Source organism: Lemur catta, chromosome 2 (genome assembly GCF_020740605.2).
Source record: "Lemur catta isolate mLemCat1 chromosome 2, mLemCat1.pri, whole genome shotgun sequence".
Lineage (NCBI taxonomy): Eukaryota > Metazoa > Chordata > Mammalia > Primates > Lemuridae > Lemur > Lemur catta.
The window spans coordinates 14,273,676-14,291,839 of record NC_059129.1 but is presented as its reverse complement, the minus strand read 5'-3'; the positions used below and the strand labels follow the sequence as shown (position 1 = coordinate 14,291,839).

Here is an 18,164-nt window from a genome sequence, read left to right as displayed (position 1 = left end):
CACACAAAGACGTGCAGGGGCTCATGTCTATAATCCCAGCACTCTGGGAGGCCAAGGCAGGAGGATTGCTTGAGCCGAGGAGTTCAAGACCAGCCTGGGCAACATAGCAAGACCCGTCTCTACAAAAAAAAAAAATTTTTTTTTTAATTAACCAGGCATGGTGGCACACACCTGTAGTCCCAGCTACTTGGGAGGCTAAGGCAAGAGGATCACTTGAGCCCAGGAGGTTGAGGCTGCAGTGAGCCATGCACTTGCCACTGCACTCCAGCCTAGGCAAAAACACAAGACCCTGTTCTCTTAAAAAACAAACAAAAAAGCCTTGTACGTGAATGTTCATTGTGGCATTATTTGTAACTGTCAAAAAATGGAAACAACCCAAATTGCCATCAACCGATGAATGGATACACAAACCATGGTATATCCATACAATAGAGTATTATTCACCTATAAAAAAGGAAATTCTGATACATGTTACAACATGGGTGAACCCTGAAAACATCATGCTAAGTGAAGGAGCCAGTCACAAAGGCCACATATAGCATGATTCCACCTATACAAATGTCCAGAACGGGCAACCCACAGACAGAAAATAAGGAGAATGGTTGCCTGGGGCTGGAGGTGGGAATGGGGTATGGAGTACATGGGGACCGAATGCTAATAGGTTTGGGGTTTCTCTTGGGGGCACAGAAATGTCCTAAAATAGATTGTGGTGCTAGTTGCAAAACTCATGCATAGACTAAAATCCACTGCAGTGTACACTGAAATGAAGAAATTGTATGGCGTGTGATTTATATCTCAATAAAGCTGTTATAAAAATATAATGATAACCACCACAGGGTTATTGTGGGATCAAATGAGTTAAGTTATGTAAAGTGCTTTAAATAGTGCCTGCAGTCAGTGCTCAATACACGCTAGCCACTATGATAAGCTCCTGCTTCAGCAGAGAGGGGAGGGGGCAGGGATGACAACCTGGAGTCACAGACTGCTGGCAGGACTGAGGGTTCATGGACTCCGCCTTGGAGCTGCTGCAGAAAGCCCCATCTCTGAGCCTCCATAACTATCATGTGGAGTCACCCAATCCTTGAGGGATCCTATGAGGCAGGCATCATTACTGTCACCATTATGCAGATGAGGAACTGAGGCACAGAGTGGTTAAGAAACCTGCCCAAGGGCTGGCAGCTAAGTCGTGATGGAGTTGGGTCTCTCGGTCGGGACAGTCTGACCCCAGAGCCCAAGCTTTAACCACTGCACAGTTCTGCCTCTCCTGTGTCGCCTCTGGTATTTACACCTTTGAAATGAGAGACTAACACTAAGCCGCCCACAGGAGCAAAGAGAACTGTCCTATCACACACTCCGCACCAAGAACCCTAAGTAAGGCTGAGGCATCTCCCCACCCGTCAACACCTGCTTTTCCCCTTCACCTTCAAGTCCCAGTTACCTGAAACAGATAGAGCTTCTCTGCCAGACTCTTGGCCAAGTACACGTCGATCTGGGAACAAGGGAAGAAGACTTAGCCAGGAGGCCGAGCACAGCGCCCCCCTGCCCCGGGACACGCACGCTCCTCACACTCCAGTTAAGGACCAGGGGCTCGGCGGGGTGGCTTGGGGGAGAAGAAACCGAGTCTTCAAATTGCACATGCCCAGGAATCCCTCCCGACAGCTCCAGGGGCACCAGAACAAGAGTTCGCCTGGCCCCTTACCCAGTTCACTGCAACCCAGTAAGGACACGTCCTCCCCTGCTGCCCTGGTCAGGTTAAGCGCTTTTCTGAGAGGCTGGGCAGGTGAGGGGGCAGGCGAGGACACACCAGTGTGTGTGCTGCCTCTCTGTGCCCTCCCCCTCACCTATCCTGGACCAGGTGGTCCTCAAGGCCTCTCTTGACAGCCTGGGCCCATTTTCTTCCTTCCCAACACTCACCACGCCCGCCCTCCATGCAGCACTCATCTTCCTGCTTCCCACGAGTGACGTGGGCCTTCGCACGTGCCCTTCCCTCCACCTAGAGCGTTCTTGCCACGTGCCTCCCCAGCCTGCCCTGTATCTGCATCCTAAGGACTCGGCTGAGTCACCACTTGAGCAGGAAGCACCCAGGCCCCTGGCTACAGGGGGTGCTACCTCTGTCCTCCAAGTCCCTTGGGCTCCCTGGCCCATCACCAACCAACCCTATTGTAACTCCAGCTACTGCAGCGTAGTGGTGGCTTCAATGCATTTAAACAACTCAAATTCAAAAACTTAACCTCCCTCAAGCAAGAAAAAGGCACCTCTACTCATCCCCAGGGACCTCCTCCTTGCCCTGCCCCTCCCACTAGCGGTCTGGCTCTACGTCCAGGGAGGCTGCAGGCAGAGGCAGTTACTCTTTGCTCTTTGACTTCGCAAGGTCTAAGTTCTGGGTTGAAAAGATTCTGCAGTATAAACAACTCTCTCCTTTCATACTGCCTCTGAGACTCCTCCTTGTCAGTGTCGCCAGTAAGCCTCCAGGGGGTGGGGACGCTGCCCTGCTCACTGCTGTGTCACAGCCCCGGCACACAGTGGGTCCAGTGAGCAACTGCAGAACGGCTCACTCTGGGTAAGCCCAGAAAGGAGGGGGAGCTGCTGAGCCCATTCATTTGTTCATTCATTCATTCAACCAACAGTCACTGAGGATGGATTAAGCGCCAGGCACTGTCCTTGGCTTTGCAGACACAGTGGTGAACAGAACAAAAGCAAATGAACTGGTATCTAGGGGTTGACAAGTGCTGCAGCCAGTTGGCCGAGGTAAGAGCAAGGGAGAGACCCGCGCGGGTGTGCAGGAGGAAAGCTGCGGGAGGGCGGGCGTCAGGGAGGCCTCTCTGACAAGGCAACACTGGATCAGAGACCCCAGGGCAGGAGGGCGTCAGCCATGCAGGTGTGTGGGGGCAGCAGAGGGGTCCAGGCAGAGGAACAAGGGTTAGGGGCCCCCTGGATGCCAACGGGTCCCAGACTGGCCTGAGGACACGTGGAAGGGGCCCCGTCCTGCAGCCGCAGGGGTGGAGAGCAGAGTCACCTCCTGTACGACTGGGTCATCCTCTTCATTGGCCATACTAGGGGACAGCCGGCCGCGCAGTTCTCGAGCTCGACCTGCAAAGGAGAGCAAGAGACCTGAACCATCGGTCTGTCGTTCAACAAAGCATTTCTGGGGCACCTTTTCTGCAAAAGACCCTGCACTGGGAAGGAGGAGCCTGTGACAAACAACCTGATCTTTCTACATCTACCGTGAAGTCAACAGTGGACAGCCAACTGTATACCCCATCAGCCACACAAATAAAGAAAGAGAGAAACCACTCAGCAACGGGTGTGAACACGTAGACCCATCAACACGCGTCGGCTGTACCTGTGGGGAAAACAAATGGCTGGTTTTAAGGGTTTCTTCACCACTCACAAAGATTTCGCCACCAGGCAGGAGGACAGAGGCTGGCCGGGCCACAGCCGTGATTAAAACACTCGAGAACTGAGGGCCACAGGGATGCTTTAAAGGGCCAGACACCAAACAGCAAGAATGACATCCAAAGGCCGTCTCTGACATTTGAGTTTCAAGCTGACTTTAACTCGAATCCCAAGTGAGATGGCTCTTCTGTGCTTCTGGTCTAAAAATGACCCTATTCACACACTTCTCTCAGGCATTCGACAGCACAACCCTGTGAGGTGGCTTGGGTGTCCCCATTTTATAATGAAGGGACAGAATAGAACAAGGAGACACTTTACATGTCTTTATTCAAAGTCACACAGCAAGCAAGATGACAGACGGGACTTGAAATCCAGGCCCTCTGACTTGAGGTGACAGGTACAGGTACAGGTGCAGGTGGGGGAGTTGAGAGGAGGGCAGGGCCTTCCTGCTAGGGGAGGGGCACGTGGACTGTGCCCTGAAAGGACAGAAGGATGTGGACGAGGCTGGACAGCAGAGGGGAGGAGGGATTCCAGGAGGCACCTCCACCAGCCCCTGGAGGGAAGACTGCAGGTCTCCACAGTGCGGGGGGAGTAATTCAGCTGGGCTGACCCTTCCGATACCCAAGGAGGAGGTGGCATAGTTAGGAGGGCACCTGGGCACCTGCAGACCTCAGCCGTCGCCAGCTTTTAGGTAAGACCAGCACAATTTTTGTCTTATCTACTTAACACGTGAGCTACTTAAAAGGGCATAATGCCTTCACCATGGGATTCAATGTCATCTAAGCCCCCTCCCCAGCCACCACCTGAAACCGTCTCAGTCATCAAAGGTACACATTCCGAACCTGAGGTTGCTCAGGCCAACACGCTGGCGTCATCCTGCTCTTCCTCTCATCCCACACCAGCAAACCCTGTCGGTTCCACCCTTGAAGTACAGCCAGACTCTGGCCACTGCCACCACCCCAGCCCAGCCTAGCCCAGCCAGCTCCTGATCACGGCCACCGCCTCCTAACAGGTCTCCCAGCTCCCACCCTGTCCCCTGCAAACTTTGCCCATACCCACAGCCAGTGATCCTTTTGGAAGCCAAGTTAGATCATGAACCTTCAAAGCCTTCCTCTCTCACTCAGAATAAAAGCCAAAGTCTTTATCGTGCTATGTAAGCCCCAAACAACCCCTACCCGTTAACCTCTCAGACCTCATCTCCCACCGGCCTCTTCCCCTCCCCTCTCCCAGCCCTCTCTGGGCCTCTGCAGCTGCTCTGCCCCCAATAACCTCATGGCTTCCCCCTTTCAGGTTTTTGCTCAAATGTCACCATATCACTAAGACCTTCCCTGTCCAACTCAAAATTGCAAACTGCTGCCTGCCCCGACTCTCTCCTCTGCTCTGGTTTTCCCCTTGGCACGGAGCACCATGTGACAGTTTACAGCTCTGCATCTGTCCCCACCCCCACCGCTACTAAGCCATAAGCTATGTGAGGGCAGAGATTGTGGTCTATTTTGTCTCTTGTGGTACCCCTGGTGCCTAGCACGCAGCAGGCACTCCATACATGTTTGTTGTCTGAATAAATGGACCATAGGAATGCTATTTAGTAGGGAGCTACACGAGGATTTTGAGCAGAGGAAGATGGGGGCGGGGCAGAAAGAGAGATTGCAGGGAAACAGGTTCTCATAACAGTGCAGGAGGTGGAGGACCGGATGAAAATAAAAAACCAAAAATCAAGTTTTAGGTGCCTGCTACTGTGCAGACAGAGGGCAGTGTGGGGGGAGAGCCCGAGACCCCAGCCCACTTGCACTGGCTGCCAAGTGCCACACACACACGTCAAGCATTTACCTTCTCTGGAGCTTGCTCTGTGGACAACTGAGAGGCTGGGGACTTCTAGGTGATCAAAGGAACAGATCACATGCACTAAGAGGGTATGGTTCGGGAGGTTCCCAAGGCGCAATCATTCTTTCTCAGTTACTGCTGTGCTCTGCTGGCCTCTGCCCAGCTACTGGGATCAGGGAGGATGAGTTGCCCGCTCAGCTGGAAAGCAGGGTGCCTCCCTCCGGAGAGGACACCTGACTGCGTTAATGCAAAGGGCGTCCCCTCCCTTCATCCTCCCGCCCAAGATGATCCAACTCAGTTCAGTGGCTTTGAAAGTTTTCAGCCTAATACCCACAGGAAGAAATTAACTTCATATAAATGACCCAGAACATACATACAATTACATAACCAAAACAAGGTTTCACAGAACCGTAACGGTCCCTACTACATGTGATGCAGTGATGTTTTCTACTTTAGTCCATTTGAAATAAAACTGTTGCTTACAATCTCCCTAAGCTGATTTCATATCCCACTAATAAATCTCGATTTGTAACGTGAAAAGCACTGATCCAACAAGTCTCCCTACAGCCCCTCTTTCCTACCTCCGGCAAGGACAGCTGGCATCCTTGTAAAAAAGTAAATCACATCACTTCTCTGCTTAAAACCCTTCAATTGTCATAGAAAGTTCAAACTCCTTTCCACGTCCCCCCTAAGGCTTTCCATGATCTTGCCCCTGCCTTCCCCTCACCATCCACTTGACCTGCCGGGCCTCCAACAGTCCAAGCTCCAGCCAACCTCAGGACCTTTGCACACCATCTATTTCCCCAGGGCTGTTCAAGGCTAGGTCCTTTTCATTAGCTATCATCCCCTGCCCCCCAGGAGAAGAAAGATTCCTGACCACGGTATCTTAAAGAATCTCCCCCAGCCCCTCCCCGGGGCCCTACCACATCTCCTTGTTTTCTTTCCTTAGTGGTTCTTATCATAATCTGAAACTACCTGGTCTACTTGCTTAGGTGGTGTCTGTCTTCTGCACTAGGATATAAGCTCCATGAAGGCCTCTCAGTGCTTCAGTTTCCGCAGCCATAAAATGGAGATGATAATTATACTTACTTCATCAAGTTGTTATGGGGATCATTACTTTTTTAAAATCCAATGTTGTTCTCCCAATACTTAGAACAGTGCCTGCCACAAAGTAGACACTCATTGTAGTGCAAAGAATAATTTACATTTTATTTTCTCATTAGCCCTATAAGTCAAAATTTATCCTCCTCAATTTAGATATGAGGAAACTGGGGTTCAGAGCGTAAATAACTCACCCAAGGTGGAATAGGGACAGAAACCTGGGTTTAGCTGATGTCAAAGAGCTTTATTCTTAACAACTATACTGCATACCTACTAGATAAAAGGCAGTATGGTTTAGTGGGTAAGAGCCTGGACTCTGGAACGGAACTGCACAGGTTCAAATCCCACCGCTGCTGCTCGCTATCTGTGCCCACCCTGAGTTGTCTAAGCTTGATATCCCTTCCTATTTTCACCCCTGTCACGGGGATATAAAGTACAGACCCCCGGATGAATGCGGTGGGTGGTAGAGTAAGGTAATAATGTAACCTATGGGAAGGTTTGTAACTTGGCTGGGAACATGTTTTCTTCCAACGTAAGAAGGTATGACGAGACTTAGCCACAAATCAAGCGCTGCAAGCAGGAGCATCACCCGACTTTACCCTACCGAGCTGTCACCACAATGCTATGAGGTAGGATTATCTATTATCCCCATTTCACAGACGAAGAAACTGGCGATTGCTGAGATCTCTTCCTTCCGCCCCCAAGCCCAACGATCCTAAAGCTAACTTAACAGAACGACCTTGTTTGTTTACTGACGCCTCCTCTGACCCAATGGTCAGAGCCGTATCCGCAGCGCAGCTGGTTCTCAACAAACGCTCAATGGTTGCCTGATTAAATGAATGAAGAATTCCTGGCCTCGCCCAGCAGAGTAACCCAGCACAGCTGCGAAGGGGCCCGGGCAGGCTTAGGCACCCTCCCCTGCACGTAAGGCGGGCCGCCAGCCCCGAGCCACACTGTCCAATTGGTTTCGCCTCCCTCGCAGTGGTCAGGCCCTCTTCTCACGCCCACCACGCAGTGGCCGCCACGCCGGCGGGACACCGGCTGCCCTCGGACAGGTGCTACTCCCGTAGGAGGCAGACCCAGCCCGGGCGGAGCAGAACGGCTGGACCCTGAGTCACCGCCCGCAGCCTCGGCCAAGGCCTCCCTGACTCCTAGGCCGGACCGGGAGATCGGAGTCCGGGGGCGGTCTGGGTCTGCTAGGGCGGGCTGCCCGTCCTTCGCGTCTCAGTCCCGGGGGGCTGCCAGCCTCTCGGCACGCTGCGGCACGGGCCTCCCCGGCCTACTTGGGAGCCCAGCCCAGGCCCACCTCCCGAGCGCGGTCCGGCTGAAGCCCGAGCCCCGTCGCTCCCAATTCGGGACTCACCTCTCCGCGGGGGCCGCGCGCGGGCGGCAGCAACGGCCCAGCTACCCGCGGGCTGCAAAGGCGGCGGCGGCCCGGCTCTCGTCTCAGGCGGCGGCCATGTTGCTGGCAGAGAAACTCCGGCGGACACGTGGGGGGAGGCCGGCCCCGGCGCTTCCTTTTACCCATAATGCCCCGCCCCGGCGCGCGCCGCCCCGCCCCTCCGCTCCGCGCCATTCATGCCGGACGTGAGCCCCGCCCCGCAGCAGGGGGCGCTGATGCGCGCGCAAAACGGAGCTCGGCGTCAACGTGGCAGGGACAAAAACGGACAACCCTGGCAGCGGTGGGATTCGAACCCACGCCCCCGAAGAGACTGGAGCCTTAATCCAGCGCCTTAGACCGCTCGGCCACGCTACCCAGCTGAGGGCGTTATCTTCCAGAAAACTACTTAATGCCTTTTTACAGATTACGTTTCCTTGACGTTGCCTCATATTTCTTTCGGAGTTTCTCCAATACGTACTTTTTGCTTGACGCCAATAGAATTATTTAGACTACGCCATGCGTTTGAAATAAAATATTTGTACCCAGGCTTGTTCGAAAAGTGAAAAGCAGTTTAAGAATCTGTATTCTAAGTCTAATGGTTAACCCAGAGACCCTCCTGGTGAACCCGCACGTTAACCCACACGACCTGGGTCAGCTGTTTCCGGGCGAAGACATTGATCCGGGCAGAAACACGCACCTGGGGCTCTGAGGGCCAAATCAGGGGAGCTGGTCTAGGCTGTTCGCGCTGAAAAATTATGTGTTTAAATTTTTAGTTACACAAATAACATGTAAGTTATTGCAAAATATTAAAACTTTGCAGATAAGATACAAATAAATGCTCTGACCGTCCTCTGACCGATTCTAGTCCCCTCCGCAGAGGTAATCAGTATTATCAATTTAGTATATGTTAAGGTTTAAATGTGTCTCCGAAATTTCACGTGTGGAAACTTAATTCCCAATGTGGCAGTATTGAAAGGTGGGGACTTTAAGAGGGATTGGAGATCATGAGGCTCTTGAATGGATTAATCCATTCATGGATTAGTGGATTAATGGGTTACCATGGGAGTGGAACTGATGGCTTTATAGGAAGAAGAGAAATCTGAGCCCGCTAGCACTGACACGCTCAGCCCCCTCACCGTGTGCTACCCTGCCCCTCCGCTGCCCCTCCCCGGGGACTCTGCAGAGGGTCCCCACGAAGGCCCCCACCAGATGCACCCCCTTGGTCTTGGACTTCCATAATTGTAAGAAATAAATTATTTTTCTTTTTAAATCATCCAGTTTCAGGTATTCCGTTATAAACACCAAAAACGGACTAAAACAAATATATTTCCTTCCAGATCTTTTGCTGTGAATTTGTATGGATATGTACAGATACATTCACATGGAGATATATGGCCATAGAAAAGAATTTTGTGTTTATTGTGTATGGGTTTTTACATAAATATCATACTATTAGTATAGATCTGCAATTGGCTGTTTTTTTTCACCAGGCTACATATTGTAATATCTATCCATGTTTCATATATGAATAGATATTTTAAGATACAGGAAAAGTACAAAGAAAAATAATCACCCATAATCCCACTACCTGGAATTAAATTAATTACTGTTAATATCATAATATTTCTGTTGATATAATATATTAAATACTGTTAATAAAATAAATCTTTTCCTATTTATATGGCAGGAAATATCGTTGTACGTGATTCCTTATGCGTGTCTATGGATATTTCCCTAGGGCACACACCAAAAATGGAAGTGCTGGGCCATATGTATATTTTCCATTTTGTTAAATATTACCAAATTATATGGACTTGGATGACTTTTTCCCTAATTCTTCCTAGGTTTTCTACTTTTTCCTGAGTCACATTTGGTTAAGTTATAGTTTTCTGGGAAACAAAGCACTTCACTTGATTTTTCACATTTATTGATGTAAGAAATCTCAACTCTCCCTCACATCTGAGGTTTTGTCCGCTTTATCACTGTCTACCATTTCTCTTTCCCTCTCTCATTTGCATGGCTTCCTTTCTCCATTAGTTCAACTCAACACGAGCTGCTGAGTCCACTCCTTGGGGGAAATTAAGCAGCAACTCCGCCAATGCTGGTGATGCTCTAGACGTGTCCCTGGCAAGCCGCAGAAATCACACTTTTGTAAATAGAATTCTGGTTTCCCGTTGATTTGTATTAAACATTGCAGAGCCGGGCGCGGTGGCTCACGCCTGTAATCCTAGCTCTGGGAGGCCGAGGCGGGTGGATCGCTCGAGGTCAGGAGTTCGAGACCAGCCTGAGCAAGAGTGAGACCTCGTCTCTACTAAAAATAGAAAGAAATTATCTGGCCAACTAAAAATATATATACAAAAAAAATTAGCCGGGCATGGTGGCTCATGCCTGTAGTCCCAGCTACTCGGGAGGCTGAGGCAGTAGGATCGCTTAAGCCCAGGAGTCTGAGGTTGCTGTGAGCTAGGCTGATGCCACGGCACTCACTCTAGCCCGGGCAACAAAGTGAGACTCTGTCTCAAAAAAAAAAAAAAAAAAACCATTGCAGAGACAAGATTCAAGTTTCCAACTAATATCCAGTTGGTATACACCCCTGACATTTGGGCATGATGTATCTCTCCCTTGCTTCAATCCCTCCTTAGCCCATTTTTTTCTCTCCAACCACCTTTAACACAAGTAATGACATGCAAAGATTTCATTGTACTAGGAGAGTTTGTTGCTTTTAAAGGAATTTTTAAAAATAGAGAAGCAGCCATCTACTGAGGACACAGAGCAGGCAATGTGGAGAGCTCCAAGCTAAATAGCTGGGCGCAGTGGCTCACGCCTGTAATCCTAGCACTCTGGGAGGCCGAGGTGGGCAGATCATTTGAGCTCTAGAGTTCAAGACCAGCCTTAGCAAGAGCGAGACCCCCCCACCCCCCACCCCTACTAAAAATAGAAAGAAATTATACGGACAGCTAAAAATATATATAGAAGAAAATTAACCGTGCATGGTGGCACATGCCTGTAGTCCCAGCTACTCGGGAGGCTGAGGCAGAAGGATTACTTATAAGTGGCCAAGAGTTGTTTGAGGTTGCTGTGAGCTAGGCTGACCCCATGGCACTCTAGCCTGGGCAACAGAGTGAAACTCTGTCTCAAAAAAAAAAAAAAGCTAAATGAGGACTAGCCGTTGATGTCAACAGAAACATTGATCTAGTCATTGTATTTTAGTACCAAGAGGGACTTGATTTGTGAGTTGTGTACTGGGCTTCCCGATAGGAAATATCCCCATAGTGAAGGATAATTGCTGGCATCTCTGCCCAGTCCCACTTTTCTAGGAATTGCCTGACCATCCCAGAGAGGGTCCCTGGCAGCCACTTTTGTGCTGTGTGCCTCTAACCCCCTCAGCCATGGCTAGTGGGTTCTACAGTGGACATAGGATTCAGGTTGGACCAATCAGTCTCTTTCTTGAGACTCTGAACTGAGATGTAATGAGGCATCAATTTGTTAATTTAACTGTGCTGTGTTGGAATTAGTCTCAGAGACTGGCTGCAACTAGAGAGAAAGGGGGCTTTGGGGTGGCCATACTCTGTGAGATGAGTTGGAGAGGCAGAGAGAGCCTGTGCATAGAGAAAGAGAGAATGAGTAAGGAAGAGCAGAGTCATAGAGAAATCCTGATGGTTTTCTGGCTCCCAGCTCAAGACCCTTCCCAAGGCCCAGTGGAATTCCCATTCTTGGACACACCCCTTTATTGCTGTCATAAATTTCCCCTTTCTGCTAAAGCGAGTGCTACCTTGTAGCTGTCCATTGTAACCAATCTGAGCCTGGCAAGGGCTCAGATGAAGCCAGAGATATTTCTGCCAGAACATTCTGGAGCAATTGGGGCCTGTCCCTACCATCACACACTGACCAGGATCCTTAAATAACAAGGAGCCTGCAGGCTGGACCTGGAAAGCAGAGCCCTGGGCCGCCTTTTGGGAAATTTCTTATAGTCCTTCAGCCCACAGTAGCCCTGTGACAATCAGATGTGAAATTCTCAAGCAGGAGAAGCAGAATGTTGCATCAGAACCAGCTCAAGCACTACAGATCCAACGTGGCCCACGTGGCCCCCACTCCCAATGTAAGGGCTGTGAGGTGCAGGGTGTCTGTCTCCATATCCTAAGCCCTAGGCTGTGGGCAGTGGGAAGGGGTGTCGGGGCTCAGGCCTGAGTCCCCTCCACTCTTTACTCCCTTGCCCCCCAAAAGGAAAATGATCTCAAACCTGCTCTGAGACCAAATGTTTCTGGCAACAAATTGGCATTCCTGGTAAAATGTTTAAGCATTTTTCTTAAAAATGTGAATAGCATTGAGATTTGTACTGGGAAACTAGCTTTCTACCCACCTAGTTGACTGTCATTTCTCAGTGAAGAGTGCAGTGGCCTTTAATGGAACATTCTTTTCTATCTTGTCTAACAATGATTATCTGATCATCCTCTCCACCACGACAGAGGTCAAAAGAGGGGTTATCCTCGTTTGGGGTGGTGTGGTGTGTGTTGCCTGGGAGGGGGCCTGAGAGAGCTTTCTGCGGTGCTGGAAATGTTCTATATCTTGAACTGGGTTGTTAGTACATGGATGTATACATAGGTAAAAATTCATCAAGCTGTATACTTAAGAATGTGCAATTTACTCTATATAGGTGATACTGTGATAAAAAATAAATTTTTTGAAAATGCCCCTACCAAGTACCAATCTCTGAATTAAACTCCCAGCGTGTTTACGCTTGCAGCAAGATTGTAATCAAATTTTGGTGTATGCATGTAACAAAACCACCTGAAAAGTTTTCTTTAACACTGCCCTCTAATATTTAGGGCCCTTCTCCTCTTCCTCCCTAGTGGGAATACCCTCTGGATGGGAATCCGTGTTCTTACCTTAACATCCATTCCCCCATTTTCTGGTTCCAACATGGATTTTCTTTTGGGGGAAACACTCCTCCCCTGTGGTTTTGGGGTAACTGTCAATCAACACTGAGGAGGCGGGCACAAGACGCAAATTAGGCCAATCAGATGTTTTCTCCTGGGACTGTCAGTCTGGATGCCCAATACTAATGATTTAGCTCAATAGCAGAGCCATGAAGAAACTTCCAGACTGTCCCTTGCCGACTGCTTCTTACATCTTCACTCTTGCCCCGGTACCTCCCTTTCTAAAGCCTGGTTCTTTCCGTTTTACCTTCCATTCTGTAAGCTACTTCCTTCCAGAAAATTGCTCCTGGCTAAAGTCAGCCCTTATTGATTTTTGTTCCTGCAACAAAGGAACCCACCCGATCGCCCAGGTTTTCCTTGCTCTTGCAGAAGAGCCTATTGAACGCTCACCTCGACAGGGTGACCTGGGAACTTTTATCTGGAACAAATGCTTCCTTGGAAGGAGAACTTGGACACAGGCGTGACCTGCTACTCTCCCTGGCAATCTGGAACGTGGGGTCCTCTTGGCCCTCCGCCACTCAAAGATCCACCTGTGAAGCCCAGGGCAAGGCACACCTGAGCTGAAAGTCTTGGTTCTACTGTAATACATGCTAGCTAGCTAGCAATCTGTCAGCCCTGTTTGTGGCCCTGTGTCTGGATGAGGTTTCCTGTGTTAAGTCAAACTAAGCGGCTGGCTTCCCTACTGCTGGTGCCCTTTGGATCGTTCCTGTAAGTTTCAGCTTTCCAATCGCACTCCTGGTTTTCCGGTGCTAATGGTTCATCAGCATGGTAGATCAGTGTCTGATCTTCCAGCCTCCACCTTGCCTCTAGATCAATGAAAACATCCTTTGCTGTTGCTTTCACTGTGGCACTGCCCGCAAGCCTGTTTTCTCATCTGTAAAATGGTCACAAGAACACTCAGGTTTGTTGCAGGGTTAGAGACAGCCGTATGTGCCAGCCCCATGTCTGACGGATCCTCTGTCATTGTTTCTAAGACTTTTTTTTTTTTTTACATTTTAGAATCTCAAAAATTGACCTGCGTTTTATGATCAATGGTATGTAGTTTCTTTTCAGTGTTTTTTTCTTACTAATACATAAAATAATGGTATATCTTAAGATTGAAGGTTTCTTCTTTACTAAAATAAAGTAGATGTTCAATCCATGAGTTACTATAATGAATTTTTAATTTAGCAAATTTAATTTTGTATTTTTAACTTAGTAAATATTTTAAATTCTTATTTTAATTTGACAATTTTATCGAAGTTATATATGCACATACCAACTCTACAAGGCTTCTTATTAATATCAAAATTAGCGATATGCCTGTCCCTCCCCTCTCCCTCTACCCAGGGAACCACTTTCAGCTTTTAGCTGAGTCTTCTAAATTCCTCTGGTGTAACTTACAACCACACATCCAAGCAACATGTTTATAATTGGTGCTTTTTCTCATCTTTCGTTTTAGTTTTGGGCATTTCCTATTTCCTTCCCACTATGGAAGATGAGGATTTAACACCAACTACCCCTTCCCCCACTCACACAAACACTCCCCTTACTGTCACCCTCCTAACAGAGTCATATTATAATTTCTTTGAGCAATAACTTTTTAAATTAAAAAAAACCTTGTTTTTTAGAGACAGGATCTGCTCTGTCACCCAGGATGGAGTGCAAAGGTGCAATCATAGCTCAATGTAACCTCAAACTCGGTAGCTGGAACTACAGGTGCACACCACCATGCCTGGCTAACATTTTGTAGAGATGGGGTCTTTCTGTGTTGCCCAGGCTGCTCTCAAACTCCTGGCCTCAAGTGATCCTCCTGCCTCAGCCTCCCAAAGTGCTGGGATTACAGGTGTAAACCACTGCACCCGGCCTCTTTGGGTAATAATTGGTAAATGCTATTTACAACTTGGCCATGCACTTGGCTATGATTATTTTCCTTTTCTGGAAAAATATTGTTTGCTTTATAGTTAATAATTGCCTTTTTAAAAATTTGCCTCATTTCTATGAATTCATCTTTAACTCAGACTGTCCATCCTTGCAATACAGACACATGAGGTATTCAATCACTTCATCTTTTTTTTAATTTTTACAATTTTAGAGGTGGGGTCTCACTATGTTGCCCAGGCTGGACTCTGAACTCCTTGGCTCAGGGAGCCTCCCACTTCAGCCTCTCAAGTAGCTGGGATTTCAGGTACACTCCACCATAGTCAGCACACTTCAGCTTCTTGAAGGTCTTTCTCCTGGCAGGGTCCAGGCAGGGCTGGCTTCACAGCAAGCCCGTCGGGTTGGGATCGCAGGGACCTCACCTCATGTTTGTTCTGGATCCCTGCGTCTCTCTTTAGTCTCCCCCACCAGCCGTTTTGTTGGAGCACATCCTCCAGTTGCTTCTGAGAAAGGGAACGTGAGGGATTACTTTTTTGAGAATTGACGTGTCTGAGCATGTGTTCATTTTACCACTAGACTTGATTAATAGTTTGGGCATATGGTTCTCAGTTACAAAGCATTTTCCCCACAGGTTAGCAGGCCCATCTTCCAACTTCCGATGCCACTGTTGCCATGTCTGATGTCACTCTGACGATTCTTGATCCTTTGTGCAAAACTAGTTCTTTCCCCCTGGGAAGTTTCTCCTTGTCCTCGATGTTCTGAAATTTCATGGAGATGAATCTCAGTGTAGGTCTGATTTCTTCCATTGTGCTGGGTCCTCCATGGGCCCTGTTGCTCTGGAAACACATCTCCTTCAGTTCTGAGACATGTTTTTTTTTTTTTAAGATTTTCTCCCCATTTTCTCTGTTCTCACCTTCTCAAGTGCCTGAGTTACGCTCCTAGACTTTTTTTTAAAAAAATGAGGTTGAATTAAAACTATTACACTTCTGTTTTCCAATAGAAGCTACTTTATAGTAAGATCTCTAATTCTCTGGAATTAATTCAGTTTCTAATTGGGAACACTAAAACTGTACAGGAAGTCAGAAAGAAGAAATATATGTATGCAGAAAAACAACAGGGTACCTCAAATGGCTCATAAAAGAACAAACCCAGTCCTAATAGACTTGTGAGTTCCTTTTGGTGATCTAAAATACTGATAAGTATGTCAAGGTAGAAGGAAAGAAACCAAACCCTTTGGAAACCCTCACTGTATTAAAGTATTTGCTTACAGCTAAATGATTTGCACACTGGAATAAATTTAACCAATATTAACTATAAAGAAGTATAACTCAGTCCTAAATTGGTTTTCCCTTTTATGAGCCATTTGAGGTATCCAGTTTTAGTTCTCCCAACAGCTCTTCTGTTGTGTGAACTTTAGAATTGCATCTTGTTCTTTTTCCAAGGAAGCCATATTTCACCTAAGGATAGTCATGACAGCTTTTCTGTTTTTTTAAGTTTTCTTCTGCCTGCATATTGTTTCCTCTCCCATATGTTCTTCTGATAGTTTGTTTTGATGTTTTTCATACTAAATGCTTTTCTTACATGGTGATCATTTGCTGTCGGCTCAAGTTTACGAATGGAGCTGTAGTAAAAGTTGGTTGGGAAGTCCTGTGGCTATGGGACTTCGTGGCTGAGGCTTTTCTAAGGCAGCCTGTTTCATTACGGGGCAGTACCTTTAAGTCTTTTATCCTACGCTAGTCAGATGCCCTAGGGGTTTCTCCCATCATCTGCCTTCTGCCAGAAGGGTCCAAATCAGGCTGCCAGGGCCTGGGAGCACAGGCAGGGAAAGGCTGGCAGGGCCTCTACATCCAATATGGAAACTCCCACCTACCCATCCTTGTAGAAGACCAGCTTCCCTCTCCACTGTGCCTGCTGTTCCAGGCCTCTGCAGGGGAACAGAGACACAGCGGGCTGGCTGCACAGCTTGTCTAATGACAAGGTCTAACAGTCTGATGCTTTAAACAGTCTTTCAAATGATCCTCCATTCTCAGACCCATTTCATTGACCCTTCCAGAAGTTCCTCATGCCAATTCCTCAGCCTTGTGGGGGTTCTTTGACAATGAAAATTGGGTTGTTTCTCAGATTTCCCTACTGCTGACTTAGGATCCAGACTCAATGGGTCCATTGATTCAGTCGCAGTCCATCTGTTTTCCAGCATCCAGAACTTTATTGCAGTTGACTCCTCTCTCTTCATCCTCATGGGCTTATGCCATGGAAAAAAGTCCCCTTCTGTCATTGTACTGGGGATCTGGGAGCAAGTGGACCTAAATGTGTGTGTTCGAGCTACCGTGCACAGTTAGGCTACTGTTCAAATTTCTTAAAAAAAAAACTGTTAGCTTGAAACCAAAGGATCATACTGGTAATCAAGAGTTTTGGATCAAAAAACACTTTTCTCTGAAGCTGATGACAACCCTGTAATGGTAAGATTATTCCTTATATTCTATAGGCAAACAAATCAAAACACGGGAGGGGGATACTTTACCTAAAGCAAATTGACAGCACATGGGCCAAATCTGGACGGCCTTACAAATTATTAGAATTTATTACAAATGTTAAATATCAGACCATGCGTTTAAAAAAAATCCAATATTCAGCAGCTGTTGAAAAACTGGAAAATGGGGCAGCATTGGGCCAAACGCGTCCCACAGTGACAATCATTGGAAGCTCAACTACAGCTGCCCCTTTCAGGGGGGCGGCCTGAGCCCTCCGAGTCACCCCAGCCTCCAGCCAGTTACCTCACTTCACCTTTTACCAGGAGACATTTGAATTCGAGACGGGAAAGAAAGAAACCACTTTATTTGGAAAGACAAAATCGAACTTAGTACAGATGCCAAAACAAATCTGTAACACAGGCACTTCTCTGGGTCCCACCGAGTATCCGCCTTGAGTAGGGTCCAGTGGTTACCTCAGAGACCAGAAATGCAAGAAAGAGGCAAAAATCCAAGCAGAGATATGCATATTTTGTCTCCTTCCCCTCCCCTCAACAAGCTGCATATACTTGTGTAAACATTTGTTGATTCGTAAAACATGTCTACAGACAAACATGCTGGGATGAAAAGCAATTAAGTCACTAAAACAGCCACAAAAGCAGTTTGTCTGGATTGGTGCATCCAGGTTGCATTTGATGATAAATTCTCACAGTGCCTCAGGCGAGGGGGAGGAACAGGGATGTTCAGAAGCACTGGGGTTTGGGAGCTTTTTTTCTTCTCACATTCACAAAGCCTCACATTTCTTTATTTTCTTTCTCTCTTATAGCAAAACTGAAAGGGTCATTAAACTCCAGTTTAAATTTTATTCCCAGGATCCACTAATAGCAGCTCTCAAACACTAGCTCCGATGTAGTGCCTAGCTAGCAGCGTCACTGTGAAATAGCCTACCTGGCAGAACCGTGGGTTCTCTGTGAGTGAAATGAAGGTGCCAGATGATAATTAGGAACCGGCTCTGCTAATCTCCCGGACTTACACCTGCTTCTTGCACTTAAATGTGTCCTGGGTGTGTTTTTGGTTTTTGGCATGCCCAGCATGTGTGGAAAATCATGATGCCCTAGCCAAGTTTAGAAGGCACGAAATATGGTTTTGAAGGTGAAGTTCATCTGCTGGCTTGGAAGGATCTCAGCATCTTGCAAGTTGCTT

At 47.9% G+C, this 18,164-nt stretch overlaps 1 protein-coding gene and 1 non-coding gene across 2 annotated transcripts in view; both read right to left on the bottom strand.

Moving 5' to 3' along the window:
- POLR3E (RNA polymerase III subunit E) overlaps window positions 1–7,834 on the bottom strand; it is a 28,139-nt gene extending 20,305 nt beyond the window's left edge. Inside the window, exons 1-3 of the mRNA XM_045542766.1 lie at window positions 7,682–7,834; window positions 3,017–3,090; window positions 1,439–1,489 (exon numbers count right to left, since the gene is read on the bottom strand). Of these exons, the coding sequence (XP_045398722.1) occupies window positions 1,439–1,489; window positions 3,017–3,052 (87 nt within the window). The 5' untranslated portion in view covers window positions 3,053–3,090; window positions 7,682–7,834. The remainder of the gene's footprint in view (window positions 1–1,438; window positions 1,490–3,016; window positions 3,091–7,681) is intronic.
- Window positions 7,835–7,992: 158 nt separating this feature from the next.
- Window positions 7,993–8,074, bottom strand: TRNAL-AAG. Its single transcript has one exon. It is a non-coding gene; the product is annotated as a tRNA-Leu (tRNA).
- Between the last annotated feature and the right edge of the window lie 10,090 nt (window positions 8,075–18,164).